General features: G+C 42.8%; 1 protein-coding gene across 4 annotated transcripts in view; it reads right to left on the bottom strand.

Moving 5' to 3' along the window:
- Positions 1 to 4,187: 4,187 nt before the first annotated feature.
- The window catches only part of numbl (NUMB like endocytic adaptor protein), a 56,701-nt gene continuing 43,210 nt past the window's right edge, over positions 4,188 to 17,678 (bottom strand). For 3 of the 4 annotated variants that reach the window (XM_023405180.2, XM_023405179.2, XM_087173678.1), the window contains exons 4-9: positions 16,610 to 16,684; positions 13,347 to 13,487; positions 11,282 to 11,489; positions 10,915 to 11,184; positions 8,201 to 8,386; positions 4,188 to 8,105 (exon numbers count right to left, since the gene is read on the bottom strand). In XM_023405180.2, coding sequence (XP_023260948.1) covers positions 6,934 to 8,105; positions 8,201 to 8,386; positions 10,915 to 11,184; positions 11,282 to 11,489; positions 13,347 to 13,487; positions 16,610 to 16,684 — 2,052 coding nt within the window. In that variant the 3' untranslated portion in view covers positions 4,188 to 6,933. The remainder of the gene's footprint in view (positions 8,106 to 8,200; positions 8,387 to 10,914; positions 11,185 to 11,281; positions 11,490 to 13,346; positions 13,488 to 16,609; positions 16,685 to 17,678) is intronic. The other variant, XM_087173677.1, reaches the window with a different exon arrangement.

The following is a 17,678-nucleotide window of genomic DNA, read 5'->3' as shown; positions in this document are numbered from 1 at the left end:
GTCAAAAAACGTCATATTATAGTATTGCATAAAAACTTCAAAAAACGTCATAGTATAGTATGGCATAAAATGTAAAAAAAAACATCATGGTATATTAAGCCATAAAAGGTCATAAAAACATCATAGTATGGTAAGGAATAAAACAACATACTAAAGTAAGGCATAAAAATGCCAAAAAATGTCATAAATTAAAACAACTGGCTCAATTAAAACAACATAGTACAATAAAGCATAAAAATGCCAAAAAACGTCAGAGTATAGTATGGCATAAAAATGTCAAAAAAACATCATAGTATATTAAGGCATTAAAGGTCATAAAAACATCATAGTATGGTAAGGAATAAAACAACATAATAAAGTAAGGCATAAAAATGCCAAAAAATGTCATAGTATAGTATGGCATAAAAATGTTTTAAAAAATGTCATAGTATGTTAATGCATGAAAGGTCATAGTATGTTAAGGAATAAAAAAACATAGAACAGTAAGTCAAAAAATGTCAATGAACATCCTAGTATAGTAAGGCATAAAAATGTTGATAAATGTCATAGTATACTGTGGCATAAAACGTCAAAACAAGAACCTATGCAATTAGGGGTTACAGCTTTAACCACTGTACTACTATGGCAAAGAATGTCATAGTACAGTAAGCCATAAAAAGTAATTGCAAAGTAAGGTATGTAAGTCTTCTATCAACCCTAATGTACTTCTCTTGAGACTGTGGGACGAAGCTATAGAGTACACAGATGAAACCAACACAGGCAAAGGGAGAAGATAGAAACTTCACACAGAAAAGTCCCAACTGGGATTTGAACCAAGAGCCGACACAACTAGGGGTTGCAGTTTTAACAATTGCACTACCGTACTTCCTCTGTACTATTGTGTATTATAGTAAGGCATAAAAACGTCAAAAAACGTGATATAGTGCGGCATAGGGATATCAAAAAGTATACTATATCTTCATAGTATACTATGGCATTAAACGTCGTAGTAAAGTAAGGCATAAAAAAGATGTCAGAGTATTGCAAGGCATTAAAACGTCATATTATAGCAAGGCAAAAAAAACGTCAAAAAATGTCATAGCATTGTAAGGCATAAAAATGTTGTTAAATGTCATAGTATACTATGGCATAACACGTCATAGTATATTAAGGCATAAAAAGTCTTTGTATAGTCAGATTTCTAGGTCACCTATCAACCTAATGTACAGCTCTTGAAGATAGAAACTCCACTCAGAAAGGTCCCAACTGGGATTCGAACCAAGAACCTACGCACCAATAAAACTTTCAAAAGAGAGCACATTGGAATAAACTAATATGACTTCACTCTAAACATAGTGCGAACAAGTTCACTCAAATATTGGTAGGGACAATTCTTTCCTCCCAAAACATTGGTAGGGACATGTCCCTACCATTCATATGCCACCTACACCCCTGTACACAGTGATGCAAAGAGCTGAAAGTGGCAACAGCCTTCATTCTGCAGACATTCAGTAAAAGCAGCAAAGTGAGAAAGTGCACTAATTGAAAGTGAATCAACATAGCCCATAGTAATGTTTTCCATCTGCACGCTCAGATCTTTGCCTTCTGGTACTAATTGCAATGAGTCACACCACACAGAAATTACACACATATATGATTAGCTTGATTTAATCTTTAAATGATCACAACACACACATACACGCACACACACTTCAAATTTAAGTCCTGGCTGCTGTATGTGTGAAAAACAGGCCTTTAAAACACAAATAAATAGCAGGGGATAACACACACACACACACACACACACACACACACACACACACACACACACACACACACACACACGTTTGCCCTACCTGCCTTGACAATCCACTGGGATGATATTGTATTTTCAGCTACTACCATTATTTTCGACCACTGTAATTTATACACATAGGAGGCAGTTTTTTGCAGACGACTGCACTTTTCAGGTATTATAAATTAGTTTTACTGTGTCTCCATGGTAACTAAGCATCTCCATCTCCTATGTAGGCTCTTTGTAACTAACTTTACAGGACAATGCAGAGTGCTCGGGTTGGTGGAGGCACTGCAGAGTTGAATTGGTGATGTGATTTCATTCAATGCTTGTGTATATGGGTAAAAGATGATTTTAGAAAGATAAAGCTTAATATAAGCTGTGTTATCAGTTCTTTTTATGAAAATACCAGATGAAAATCCATAATTATAATTTGAATGTGGAAATTCACAAAATGAGCATGGTGATGAGCTTGTCTGAGAGTTTTACAGATTGTTTGATCACAGGGGATAATGCAATGCATCTCATGATCATGATTTGTCTTTATACTTTTGGATTCTGTGTGATAACATATGCTGCTGTGAGGATACAAAGTATAGATGTGAGAATTATTCAGTGTTTTGTGGAATGCAAATTTTCATTCAACAATTGTGCCAAAGCAACGGTGGAAAAGTGTAATTAAAAATCATCAAAGACAGGCCTGATCAAAGAACCTACTGTACACAACATGATATGATCTCATTTTGCCTCATTAACACTGACTTTGATTTAACTTTCATGTAAGCACCAGGATGCACAATGAATTCATTACATTAACATACTAAATGCAGAGCAGAGACAATGATGGCGCTAGCATCACTGGAAAATAAAAGTCTGACCACTACAGTCAAAGAGCTCTGCTGATCTTCCCTCCTTGACTCTGCAGCAACACACACTCACTGACTCTGACCTCAGATCAGAGGACAATGGCTGGGTGAGAGTTACTGCTACCACCGCTCAAGAGCTCAGTGTGTGTGAGTGTGTGTGTGTGTGTGTGTGTGTGTGTGTGTGTGTGTGTGTGCATTCGCCCCATTTCTCACGGCCCTTAAGAAGAAAAGAAGCCTTGTCTCGTTCCATTAGTGACCTGAGCAGCAGCAGCAGCAGCACCACCGCTCAGCCCGGTTGACTAGAGGACAGGGGCTGGTTAGACAGCACTACATCCAGGAGTTGGAGTTGGGGGGGGGGATCACTCAGACAGAGAGGAGACAAAGCACAAACAGAAAACGAGAGGAATAAGGCAGCATGCAGGTATAACAAGGTGATGAGGTGTCAGCAGTTTGTCTTTCATCACAGCTGTGATGCCTTTGTTTTTTTTTTGTACAGCTATAACTGTAGCTAACAATAAAGAGCAATAATAACTGTCATATGTGTCTGTTAAATATACATTTGGAGGTTAAATATGAAGCACCTCTAAAACTCACTAATTATCTTTTGATTTGTAGTTGAACGGTGAAGTTGCTTCACTTTATCTTGTCAATGTGCAGTGATTCCCACTCATAAAACCACAACTATTCATTTTTACACTTTTGTTTTTGTACTGATTAAACAAACAAGATATAACATTTTTAAATAGTCATCTTCAGAGGTGCTGTTAAGTGCTGTTTTTTCTGGGGTTTTTTTAGAAACAATTAGCTGTTTATGCTACGCTAAGCGAACCATGTCCTGGCTTTAGCATATTTATTATGACAGAAATGACAGTGGCATTGATCTAACACTCAGCAAGAAAGTGAAAACATTTCCCAACATGGCAAACTATTGCTTTAGAGGTCCTGTATTTTACACTTTTCTGTTTTTTTCTGGTTTTGACATCCATAAGAAGATATACTTGTGGTTTTAAGAAACAAAACCATCTCAGTGTAGCTTTATATCTCCAGGCTCAGGCTCAGCTCAAGGCTCAATTTCTGAATAAAGACTGTGTGCATTTCTCTGTGGACTGAGGCTTTGATACTTTCACAGTGTTAATATTGAACCTAGAGCTGCTTTACAATGAAAAAAGACATGGACATCTCACTTTATACAATATGGGACCTTTAAACCAATTAACGTTTAAGGCCTTCCAATGTGTTTTTAAAACATTCAGAAGGCTTCCCAGTTTAGGTTTTACTCAAAATTCACTCAACAGTCGAAGAAAGAAAAACAGGAAGTAAAAAGAGTCAGATCGATAAGAACAGACATCACTTGAGATCCCAGGAGGCATAAAAGAAAATGGTAAGGGTGAAGGTGAAGGTGAGGGTAAAGGATATAGAAATAAATTGGAAAAATGAAAAGCTCATAAAAGGGGCTTAGATGGAAAGAAAAGGGTAGAAAAGACAGGCCAGAAAGAAGAAAACTACAGTAGTTATCAAGTCAAAAAGTCACCACTGACAAAACATAAGCAGGTGTAATATTATATTACTTTATTTATCTTTTGTACAATGTAATTACAATACAAATATGTAGGTTTAAATACAAAAATTCTGTAAATAAAGATTAAAAATAAACTGGTTTGCTTTGTTACCATCACTAAACTATGGTTTTACAATCAAGTTTATGAGGTCATTTAGTTTGCTTGAATGCAGAAACACAATTAACCTACATTTATAATTTGGAGGGCGTGCAAACAAGAGTCGAAGGCTAAAATATATCAGTGAAATAAAAGCTTTGATTTCATGAGTGAATCGGTCTTGTATTATATATATATATAGAGAGAGAGCAGTTTGTACTTGTTTGGAAGGGGAGAAAATATTGATTTGCCTGAAAACAACAACAAACAACAAAGGAAACCCTGGGAGGAACCAGAGATGGAAAGCAGCCTATCACAGGGCAACGCTGCCACAGGAAGAGACCCAACAAAATAATGAAACTGTGGGACGTTAATGAGCAGGAAACCTAATCATTGGCAGTCCATATCCATACAATTCAATTCCCAGGAAACATAATAGGATCTCTGGCCAGATCACAGGTTATATAACATACAGAAACAACCTGTGGAAAAAGCCCTTCGATAAAGAACATTTCTACTTCATAATGTTGCATCTTCTTGAGCAGACCTGGACTTTTACAACTCGTGCCAGAAACTGCAAGTTAAAACACAAGAAAGCTTTGTTGCCAAAGTTTTAACTATACAGGCGGTTGTACATACTTAGACAAGAATCTTGTTTATGAGGCTGCAATTATATATATATATAAAAAAAAAAGCAACATGTTTTTAAATATAATCAAAAGTGTTTTTTGTGAGGTTTGAAGAGTTGAGGAACACGATGCTGAAATTTGAAGTGGCTCGGCCTTGAGGCAAAAGCAGATGTGAAGACAGTGCTGCGTTTGTGGGCTGCGTGATGAATGTGTCTTTGTTCTTAATATTTTCACAAAATCCGTCTCTCGCTTTTTATCACGTATTATCTCGTGTTTCCTTCCTTCAGACTTCCTCCATCTCATTTTTTTAAAGGTATAGCTCCATTCTCACCTTCAGTCTCGCACATGCAGGTTATCCTTCCTTCCTTCCTTCCTTCCTTCCTTCCTTCCTTCCTCTCGTAATCTATTCTTCTACTCGTCTATATTTTTCTCTCTCTGTTCTATCAATCAAGTCTTGGTTATCTAACTGCTCTTAATTCTCTTATTTGCCAGTCTATGTCTGCTCATGTTCCTCCTGTCTTTTCACTTCTAATCATCAATCCCAACATCCATTATGAGTGCAGTGCTACTGCAACGGATACAGTAGAGGTGAATACACAATCATACTGTATGTGATGAGTCTATACCCTGTGTTTGAACACGTCAAAGGATTTATGAATGTTGGAATGTAGTGCATCATTTCTTTTTCAACCAGTTGCACAGTGTTGTAGAGTGTTTTTTTTTTTTGTTTGTTTTTTTTGTTTTTTCCACTGAGTTGTTTAAGTTCCTTGGGTTTGTCTGGAGAGATGATGGAGTCCAAAGGACTGTTGTTGTGCTGCATTGTCCAGAGTGTCTGTGTGCTGGATATCCTGAAGTGAGTTCTCATGTCCCGGTGCCCTTGAAGGAAGGCTTTATCAACAGAAATGGGCCTCAGAGCCAAAGTGAAGTCATACTGACTCAAGTGGCCTCAGCAGCAGCGGAGCGTAAATACGTGAGGGCTAACGAGTGGAAGAAACATGCCGCTATATACACTTACTGTTTCACATGTCACACTACACACTGCTGTACTGTCAGCCCTGGCTATTTGGTTCCGGTTACATGACTCAGTTTCCCACAATGCTTTCCCTCTACTGCTGCCCAATCCTACATGTTAACTGTCAGCTACCTGTAGTTTCCCTCCTCTTTACGGTTCGACAAAAATAAATATGGGGGGTTAAAAAAAAACAAAAAAACACGCTTGTGAAGCACTGCTTTAAAAATTTGATTTTTAAGTATATATAACTTGTTAAAATAAAAAATAAAATACAATAAATAAAATAATTTTGGCCATAAATCTCTACTATTGGTCAGTAAGTCCTTTTGGGTTGGTAGGGTCAGGTCTTACATCACTGGCTAGTCCTTTCAGGTATCCAAACATCTGCTTCTGCTTGGTAAGATCAGCATCAGTCTGATTCTCAGTCAACCAATCAATTCTCTGCTTCTCTGCATGTCTTTTGGTGTCGCCATTTCCGCTAATTCTCCACCAGAATCCCCACCGGAAACAGAACTGCCAAAAACATCTCATGGGATTGGAATGCATCTGAGTGGATTCCCCTTTTAAAGAAAGAAAACCACTGAACTGTGTCCCCCCACCACAATGTTCTCAAAGGGGCACGTACAGTACATCCAGGGACTTGCAGCAGGTAAAGTAAAGCCAGAGTGGAAAAGTGAAAGCAGGGGAGAGTGGCTGTTAGCGGGTGGAGTACAAGGACTCAGTCCATCAAGTCAGATGAACTAGAGACCTGATCCTCTGATGGCAGCCTAGCAATCTGCCAGCCTCCTCCAAAGCTCTCATGGGAGTGTAAAGAAAGCAATCAAGATCATTATAGTACTGACTACTATGAGAGCTTTGAACAAGTTGCTAGGCTGCCACAGGTCAGATGCTAGGCTAACTGCATCCCATTCTAGGCAGAGATGCTGGATTTAGTGCCTGGCTTCCTCAGGCTTTGACTCCAGGGCTAGCACTACAGCTTTGGGAGGCCGAGTCCGTCTTAGAGCTCAATCTCGAAAGTCTTTTGCAAGTTGTTGGAAAATGGGTTGGCTGCTGCAGCTGGCGCCTTGTTCCCCGGTTGCTGAGGCGATGGTTTGGTCTCCAGTGCTGCCCACTGGGCCTCAAAACGATCATCGTCTTGAGAATCGCTGGCCACCGGAGCTGTTAGCTGGCTGCCCTCTGGCGGCCAGCTGCTACTGCTGCCACCGTTCCCGCCACTGTTGGAGGTGCCGTTCTGGAGGGCCATCATAGCGCTGCTGTGTGGTGGGAGACCATTAAGGGCTGTTGATAATGGCGGTGTGGAAGAGAACGGTGGTGTAGAAAACCCTCCGGAGGGCCCGACTGCACCAGGCGCTGCTGGGTAAGAATGGTGCTGGCCGACTGTTCCGAGTGGCCCCGCTTTGGGTCCTCCTCCGGCCGAGCCCATGGCTCCGCCTGCAGCTGATGAGCCTGTGGCGGTGCAGAAGACGTTGGCCACCATTTGCGACGGAGTGATGCCCACTACAGGCACACTGGCGTTGGGGTAGGTCATACTGCTTGCCAGGCCTGGCATGTAGGTCTGCATGGGCACGAATGCCGGCTGGACAGGCTGGCTGGCGAACATTCCCACAGGGGCCGGGGTAGCATCAAAAGCCAAGGGGAAAGGCTGCATGGAGCTTGGAAGGGAGCCTGGGGGCCCAGGAAGTGACGGCTGGATCATGGAGGCCCCAGACATACTTGGACCGGACATCGTGGGGATCGACATGGAAGGAAGAGACATAGGAGGCCCTGACACCGGAGGGCCTGGTATTAGAGGAACTGATGATATGGACATGGGTGGAAGGGGCAGTGGGGCCTGACTTGAGAGGCCCGACGGGCCTGAGATGAGGGGTTTGGACATGGTGCCAAGGGACATGGGGACAGTGGTCGCTGGGGCAGCTGATATGGCCGCCTGACTGGACATCTGATGACTCGAAATTGTGGGCGGTCCAGGGATGGTGGGGATCGTGGGACCTGGAGGAGGAGTTTGCTGAGCCTTGACGGCCTTGGAGACCTCCTCCAGCCATCTTTCGGCCTCAGAGGGGGTGCGCTTGTGTCCGCTCTGCATCTGCATCTGCATCTGTATCTGCATCGCCACGGAAACCGGAGGAGGAGAGTGGAGTGGAGGCTCTGGCTGCACCCAGGAAGAAGTGGCTAGAGGGATAAAACAAAAGATTTTAGTGTAATCACTTCCTCACCACTGAGGGCATTACTCAGTATTACTATTGATCTGATGCAATCCCTCTTACCCTGCATCGGTGCAGGCGGTGGGGGCAGGACAGGGGGCACAGTGCAGGTTGGGGGGCCATTTGCAGACATGGAGGGGCTAGAGAAGAGCTCCTCCGATGGCTTAGTAAAGGAGGCGTTGATCTGGCTACAAAGGGCATTAATACTACTGTCTCCTTCACCTGGCAACCCCATATCCATCTCTGGTACTAGCAAGAAAGAGAAGCACAGAGGGAGGCGAGGAGGTGGATAAAGAGCGAAAGACAACAGAGATGTGGAAAAGAATGAAAAGAAGAGATGGGATGGGAGAGGAGAGGGATTGAGTAGAAGGACAAACAAACAGAGAGGGGGAGAAAAAATATTTATTCATTTGTGTAACAGACCCAGTTAACATCAAAACTAAAGAGGATAAAGACTTTGATGCTGGTTGTTAATGACCTACAAAAACACAAGATTCTAATGACAAATATTGCATTGTGCTAATCAGGATCTTCTTCGTCAAGCAGAACTGTGTGGACTAACCCCATTTGTTTTGTGTGTTTTGTGCATCGGGATGACTCAGACAGAGGTGAATCAGGCTTAGTTTATCCATGTTTTTAAAATGTACCTGATCCTTCCAGTGAGGGATTAGGCGGCATAACGTTCCTGTCTGACTTTGGTTTGAACTACAGCTTTAAAACTCTCTTGCACAGACTGCAGATATAAATAGATATAATATCTAATTCTCTGTTCCTTTTCTCCTGCCCCCCCCCTTCATAACCAATGCCTCAGAGATAGAGGATTTTTGTTCCCTCCTTTCCTTTGCCTCCTTCTCTCCTACAGTGCCTCATCCTTCCTGTTTTGTTTTTTACACACTCGTCCAAAACACTTGACAAAGAAGAGTTTGATGACTTCGTTGACACTACAGTAAAGTTTTATAACATGCACATGCAGAGGCATGAATGTACAGAGGAGTGGGATTCAAAATAAGTCAATGAGATTACCACAGATGGGCCCATTGTGGGTCAAACTCCAAACCCGACAGCAGCCCACCCTTTGAATATATGTATGTCTCTCTCATCTGTGTGCACTGTATAGCTACAGGCCTTGAATTATATTGAAGGGCGCAGAGGGCGCTGCAGGCATGTGTAAGGCCTCCCATTAAAGATGGCTCTGTGCTTTGTTCTGCTAAGACTGACCCTGTGATCTTTCTCTTCCTCTATTCTTGTCAGAGTTCAGACGCACTGTGTGTTCTATGTGTGTCTATGTGTGTGTGTCTGTGCATGTGTGTGTGTGTGTGTGTGTGTGTGTGTGTGTGTTTCTCTCAGTGCAGTGGCAGGTTTAAGGGCTGGAAGAAGGCTTGCTGAGGGCTAACCAGGACAGCTGATTGACCGCACAAATCAATACAACAATTGTTCAGAGAGTCACAAGGGAACAGGGAGGCAGTGGAATTGGCTTCTACTGCTTAGTGTGTGCATCTGTGTGTTTGTGTGAGAGAGAGAGAGAGAGAGAGAGAGAGAGAGAGAGAGAGAGAGAGAGAGAGTTGCACATATAGTATTCAAGCTGCACCGAATTCATCACCGCTGGAGATATATACTAACCATCATCGGAGAATGACAGACAGAAATGAAAGCAGAGAATATGAGAATTGGAGTGAGGGTGGGAGTTGAATGTTGTGGTTTAGTATTCCAGTCAGAGGAGTCCTCCAGTCAACTCTCTCATCTCTCCTAATGACTATAATCAGTCTCACGACTGAGCGCTCTGATCCTGTGGCACCACGCCGGGTAGGTGTGTCTACGGTGTGTGTGTGTTCCTGAGTATGTGTGTGTGTGTGTGTGTGTGTGTGTGTGTGTGTGTGCATGTACATCAACCTGTGAGGGGTAAGTCAGTTATTATTAATTGTCCTTAGTAAAAAGTCAAGAGCTCTTAGAGTCGCACAACGGCAACAACCATCAGTGCTGTTGCTAACAGCAATAATAATAGCACTTCACATAACTGGTTTTTATCGTGGCTCATGTTCAGTGAAAGACAAAGTGTCAGGATTAAAATGAAGAATTACAGCCTGTCGGCATGAAAACATGAATGTTAATGTATCTGACATAGTTTAGTCTGTAATATGATTTACTTAGACCGCTGACAGGGATCAGTGATGTCACACTGAAGCCAAATGGGGAAATTTAAAAACGCTGCGATCTGCAAACAACCACGACACGAGTCAAACACACAGTCCCCATGTGTGGTCTCTGTTTGTGTGTACAAACAGTGGAAATGTTGTTTGACTTCTTTGAAATACTAAAAATGATTTGAGTTTGAGAACCATATTTTGCATTTGTAAGAGAGAGATCCCGTCTGATTTCACGGAGGATACTGAGGAGGCATCTAGAGACTAAGTGTTAATTAGATGTGGATCAATCACTTCTTGGAGCAAGAGCAATTTTCTTTGGACCCTCCCTTGACACAGTAACATCACCCCCGATATTAGCCATTTCTCACAAGGGAAAGCTGAAATAAAATATAAATCTGGGTTGAGAAAAACAAAAAAAAACAAACAAGCAAAAACACATAAGGCTCCCCAAACCCTTGCTCTTTTACATACTGCAATGTTGACAGCCAGTTTTATCCTAAATAGCAGATGTAGATGTAGAGCAGCCAAAGGTCGGGACCTTCTGACCCCAGTGAACAGCAGATAAAGGGAAGCAGAGGCAGCTCCCTTGGTGAGTCCACCTGTGAGTCTTACTTCAAGAACTCCTCAACTCACCAGGGTTCTTGGCCTGGAAGTCGGTCTTGCGTTGCAGCGTGGATGGCAGGTCGTTGAGGCGGAGCGACAGCTGCCTCTTGAAGGGAGAGTTCTTCTGGCTCAGTGCTGGGAATCCCCGGAACGAACCCTGGCGCACCAGCTGCTCGATGGGCGCGTGGCGGCGAGGGATGGCGTGAGGCCCGCCTGGTTCCGGGCGGTCCATGGGGGACGCTGCACCCTCGGGTGGGGAGGCAGTGCCAGGTGGGAGGGCTGGGATGACAGAGGGCTGGTCTAGAGGAGGACGGGGGTAGTAATGGTCAATGTAATTCTTCCAAGTTAGTGAGTAGTTTTTGAAGTAGACATTTGACTGTGTGAAATATCTTCCTACCTTTCTTCTTGTCCTGCAGTTTGTCATCGCGCTCGCTGCTGCTGCCCTGCTGGCTGCAGGAGGAGTTGGCGCGGAAGGAGCCCTCACGAACAAATGAGGTGCGACTGGCATCAAAGGACGCCGTCACGCCGCACTCCTTCTCCCGGCGCTGCTTCCTCTCCAGACAGGCGGCGAAGGCACAGCCAACTGCGTGGCTCAGTCTCTCCCCCTGGTGCAGCAGAAAACATCAATTAAAACACTTCACAGTTAAAGCCATATTTACACCTAACCTGGATTGATCGTTTCCACACCATCTGAAAACAGTTTGCTTCTGCACTCTTTAATGTTTTTAGTCAACAGGGGTGTTTTTATGCAATATGCCAACCTTAAAATCAAGCTCCAATATTAACATCCAATAGAGACTCAACAGTGAGGATCGGAGGAGAGTCCAATTATCAACCTCAGATCTGTCCTCAAATGTCATACCCTGTGGCTCTGAATGCAACTCATTTCAATCACCGTTTTTCTATAATTAATTCCTACTTTCCTACTTTCCTTCTTGTCTCCACTTCTTTCTCTTTGCAAAGAAGCCATGACAGCTATGGGAGAGACAGTTCAGTTTAAGATGAGCACAAAGAGATATGGAGAGTGTGCGGTGGAAATAGAGATACACAGATATGGACGGATAACTCCATGGGCTTCTGTCTAATCCCTTCTCCTAATCCCGCAGGTCTGTGCTACGCTCTCTTCCGTCCACATTAACAATCCAACCCACAGTCTAAGCTGATGAAACCACCATGGGGTTGAAACCACAATTCGTTGGTTCTGTTGCAGTTCTCTTTAGATCTCAACCTCTTTATCTAAAGGTGAGGCCAATGAATGCCAATCAAAAGCTATGCTAGCAGCTAGAGTGGAAGATTCAAAAACAAAGCACAGCAACGAATCGGTAAACACAACTGTACTTGAGATGTTAGTGCTACACAATGGGTTCATGTGCCTAAACCATACATGCATGGCATATTGCACCGTATGTTAGCGTGGGTTCAACACTTTAAATACAGCTGAAGCTAATGATTATTTTCATTAGTGATCATCTATCTATTTCTATTAACGGATTAGTGAAAATGCCCATCAAGACGAGAACGAGATGATGCCTCGTCTCTTCTTCCTCCAGTCTGAAACGTAAAAGTATAAACTTCATAATGATGTAAAACTAAGGAAAATGAAAAAGAATTCCTCACATTTCAGAAGCTTAAACAATGGAAACCTAAGGACTTGATAAATTACTTAAATGATTAATTGATTATCAATATTAGTGCTGGTTATAAATTCTTTTAATCACCACCTGTCAATTCTGCACTTATTTGAAACAAACACAATTTTCAACATCTTACATGACAAGAAAATTTGTTGGTTTTAAAAAGTGTCCAAGATAAGAGATGGAAATTTGGACATCTGGAAAAAAAAGTAACAGAGAGCCAAAGTGAAACCACAACGTCCAGGTTCTGTTCCAAGAGTTAGAAAACTTCTTTCAAAACCCCAGTGACATTTGTACGAACATAAATAACTAAAACTACAGAGCCTTCCTCAACAATGTGATTTGAGGTTCACTCCATTTGTTCAGAACATTGATTTTATTACAGAATGATGTCATATATTCCTGTTTTAGCTTCATTTTATGAACACCATTTCCCATAAATCCTGGTCAACTGTGAATAAACGTCATGAGACTGCAGCTTCAGATGTTTCAGTGCAGAGAGGACCAAATGGTGAGGAAGCTTTCAGACAGCAGAGATCACAACTAGGCAATGGTTTTATTAGAGAACTGTTTTACTGATAATTTATCATGGAATCTGTAGTTTTGTGTTTGGTAACCAATTATTTTTTTGTATAACTTTGCAGAATTTATAAAGGTTTCAACCTCTAAAAACAACTGATGGATGCAAATGTAAACACCAGTAACTGAAATCTAAATGCTGAATAAGAGATTGCTTTAATCTACAGGAGCTAGTGGAACAGAGTCTAGCCCGGACATGGCGTCCTGACTGTCCCTGCAGCGTTAATGGACGGTTAACTGTCCTCTCACCGAGTCTTTGAGAGCCATGAAGCAGTGGCACATCCACCGTCTGGTGGTCCCGTCTCGGCAGATGTAGGAGAAGGCCTTGTCATAGTTACGATCCGGAGCGCAGAATGAAACCTTCTCTATGGTCTGGTCCACAATGAGGTCCTGAGAGAGGGAAAAGACACAGAGAAGTCAGAGAGAATCAGATTGAACAGCTCGCAACGGAGTCAATCGATCTGTTTCCACAGGTGCTGTAGATCGTGTCAAATCACATTCGACACGATTGTGTCTCTGCGGCAACGGCCTTGATGACCGATGACAGACAGGGAATATGGCTTCAATACTCAGCACACCAGCTTGTGGGCTGATCCAACACTTGACACTCTGCTTTCAGCCCCATGAAACCCTCCTCACTCCAACCTATTTACACTTCCAGCAATGACATAAAAAGAAAGTGACTGCAGACTAATGACACTGAAGCCTCTTTTCACCTCTGGGATGTTTCCACTACTTGCCCTTCCCTCGATAAAAGGGGTTATTCAGGTTGTCTCAGTGTCTATAGACACTATAGAGGAAACTAAGAGGGGCCCTTCTCTTTCTCTTCGTACATTAAGGGGCCCCCCCAGCTCACCTCTTTGACTCACCAACAACAGAGAGAGAAGGAAAACAAGCGCTGAGAGGGGGGAGAAAGGGAAGAAAGAGAAAGAGGGTTCACACACTCGTCCATGCACTTCCTTCCTCTCCTCCAGTGTCGGCGAAAACAAAGAGAGGGGAGAACGAGAAGAAAGGAAGAGGGAGGACGAGGACGGGAAAGGAGGAGAAAAGAAGGAGGGATGTGAGGAGAAAGAGGTGGAAGAATAACAGTCCATTCATTGTGGGCCAATTAGTGATTGAAGGGGGATGCTGGTACCGAGGTGAAAGGCTGAGCAGAGAGCAGTGTGTGTGTGTGTGTGTGTGTGTGTGTGTGTGTGTGTGTGTGTGTGTGTGTGTGTGTGCATGTGTGTGTGCTTCTTCGAGTACAGTAAGTTGCTCTGTGTTACTAGAAATACATGATACTGTAATGTATTGGTGTGATTTATAATCATTTATGCTCATGTGAGGTTTGTTTCTGATGAAATCTACAGCAATAAAATGTATGTGTTCATGTATGTGTGTGTGTGTGTGTGTGTGTGTGTGTGTGTGTCTGTGTGTGTGTGTCTGTGTGTGTGTGGGCAAAAGTGACTCAGATCATGTCCTTACATCACTGAAAGGAAGAGTACAATGACTCATGGTGATGCATCTATGCAGAGAAGCCTGTCTGCCTTGAAGCGCAGAAAAACAGCTGAACAGAAACAGACTTTATTGTTTCCTTCTATTGATGCATCATGAAGGTCATGTCTCTAATGCTCACACACACACACACACACACACACACACACACACACACACACACACACACACACATAAACCCACGTATACTGTACATTCACAGACGGTAGGGAAGGCCTTGAATAATGGATGTGTGGGTGCCATGGAGGGCACCTTTGCTGATTCACAGATGAAGGCCGGAGGCTAACATCTTAGCAACATTAGCATTCATTTGCAGAGTTAGGGTTATTCACTCTCCTTTAGCTATGGCTTTGATCTTGACCAACTGTTGAGAAAAAAATATATTTTTCTGCCAAATGCTCTATTGCTAACTTTGTCTGTCTGAGTGCGTCTGGAAACAGCGCTGATGAGAGCGGTGAAAGAGTCAAAACATTAAAGCATCAGGCTGTAAAACCAAAACTATACAGAGGTTAAAACTCCCTGTAGATCTGGGGGGGGGGGGGGGGGGGGGGGGGATTCTCTGTGGGTTCATCTCTACCCTTTCATCCATCGTTTACTTAACAATATTAATTATAGCAGCTCTGACCATGATCTACTGAATTAGAAATGTTGAGGGAAAATGTTGATAGGATTTCTGGAATATAACAAAGATGTTTTTACTTGTTTGAAGTGGAAAAGTTACGAATAAATTAAGTGTGTGCTTGAGCAAAAAATGCGGCAACATTCACATACTTTTTTTCAGGTAATAGACTGTACTAAAATAACATTCACACACACATTCATACAGCTCCTTTCCCTACACATATAGCCCTCAGTATCTTGCTGATAAGGAGGAGCTGCAAATCGAACTAACGACCTTGCGATTAGTGGACGAATCGCTCTATAACTCCTGAGCCATGTGTGAATCTCGCTTAAAAAAATCCCTCCAATGTTTTTTCTTTTTCTTAATAAAATGCACCTGAGCATTATAGAAACAGTGAGAAATGCTTAATATGATTTAGACAAGAACGTAAGGGAGGATAAAAAAAGAAGGTGAGAACCTCGTCTTTTCTGATATTGGGAGAGTTTCACCTGAAGGTTGGTTTTATTATTCACCGACTCCCATGAAAACACCAAAACCAACAACGTGTGAGTCCGTCTCTCAATCCTCTCTGACTTCCCCTGTTTGTGGCTCTCAGCCCCAAAACCATTGGTTCCTACTCGAGACTTAAATCTGTGTGGCCCCTCAACAAAAAAAAGGAACGAGTGAGGGAGAGGCTCGCTCTCTCTCTCTCTCTCTCTCTCTCTCTTTCTCTCTCTCTTCTTTTCTGTGCTGCTCTTTATTCTGCTCTGCTTTCAATAGAGCCACAGCTAGCAGCACTCGCTCTGTAGGAGTCCTCCCTCGCCGCCAGACACTCTCAAGTGCATGTGTGCATGTCTGTGTTTACTTGATCTTCCCTCCCCCACTGAGCACCTTCAGCAAGCAACCATGAGTCACATATGTCAGCTCGGAAACTACACACACACACACACACACACACACACACACACACAAACACACACACACACACACACACACACACACTAACACATGCACACGCTGGCTAGAGGGCATGATGACAGTGGAACTGGGACAGAATGAGACTTTTATTTGTGGTCTGAGGATGAGAATATAAAGGACAGAGAGAAAACGTTGTGAAGATGGATACATGTTAGAGAGACAAGCCAAGAGCCTCAGACGGCTTGATGAGACATTTCTGTCATTTTCTGACCAGCGAACTCTGTGTTTTACTCTTTTTTTCTAATCATTTATCTTCAGAGGCTGAGGCTGCAGACATAGATAAAATACCTGTGTGCTGCGCTCTGTGTATGACTGTAAGACAGCCCTCCTTGGCCTTGTAGCCAAGTGAGTGATGAGGCAGACAGAGAGGGAAGACGGAGGGCAGGACGGGAGCAAGGACACAGAGACGACACAAGCACAAAAAAATGTGTTTTCTCACCTTAGTTTTGTCATCCACCACCCTGAGTCCATCAGCTGAAACCCACAACACTGCCTTGACTGTCTTTTTGCCACTCTGGGAAGAAAGAAAAGTAAAGAAAGTGAATCATTTCTAACTTGCATTGCATAGTAAATGTCCATTTCATCACATGTTCCTAAGCAAATTCTCGCAGAGGTGCAATCAACACGTTTTAAGCACGAAAAGACACTTTTTTTTAATCTGTGGTTGAGTAAAGTAATCATTAAATCCTTACAGCAAGTGAGGTATTGGAGGAGCGATGGACAGAGTAAAAAAAACAAAAAAAACAGTGCCAGCTGGCACCGAGGATCATTTCTCCAGAGGAGGGCACCAGACAGAGCTAATAACACACTCAGCATGGGCCATGCTAAAAATACAGGGGCTGAAAAAGCAGCAAGTCCATGTGAGTGTGGAAGCATGTGTGTGCATGAGTCTGCATATGAGTGAGTGTGTGAATAAGGGAAAGAGAGAGCCGGAGCGCTGCAGGAAATGGCTTTGAAACCCACGGTGAAGTGATAAGAAGCCTCAGTTTTTTTGCATAATCCCATTGAGGGGGAAGAGAGAGGGAGTGAGAACAGAGGTGAAGAAACTACAAGAAGAAAAGAAGAGGGAGAGAAAAGCTTAATGAGAAGGTGGACCAGGGGAATCAAAAGAAAAAAAGAAGAAAACTTCAGTCTAGAAAGTTTTGAGCGCGAGCAGCTGCAGAGAGGAGAAGGTGCGGCTGAGGAAAGATGCTGATAAAGATGGAAGACTGAAAGAAATAAAGTTGATCAAGCAAAACGAAAGAAAACACGAAACATTTCTCCTGTACGCCTTAAACTTAGATTCAGATCATTTTAACAGGATCTCTGTCATATATAAAGTTACATTCCTACTTGGGGAATCAGGTTGAGAATGAACTACTCTGGTTTTCATGTAACAGTTCAGATGGATCCGAGTTACAGCCAGAGCAGCAGTGGCAGAGCTGCAGATGTGCAAACTGGACAAAGTGACATAGATACCTATTTTCTTCACTGCTGGGTGCGTGACACCGACACCGGCCTGTCTGTGT

Source organism: Seriola lalandi, unplaced genomic scaffold, assembly GCF_002814215.2.
Source record: "Seriola lalandi dorsalis isolate HSWRI2012SDOR001 ecotype SW California unplaced genomic scaffold, Sedor1 jcf7180002054264, whole genome shotgun sequence".
Taxonomy (NCBI): Eukaryota; Metazoa; Chordata; class Actinopteri; order Carangiformes; family Carangidae; genus Seriola; species Seriola lalandi.
The sequence above is the reverse complement of the archived record's forward strand: the minus strand, read 5'-3'. Positions and strand labels throughout refer to the sequence as shown.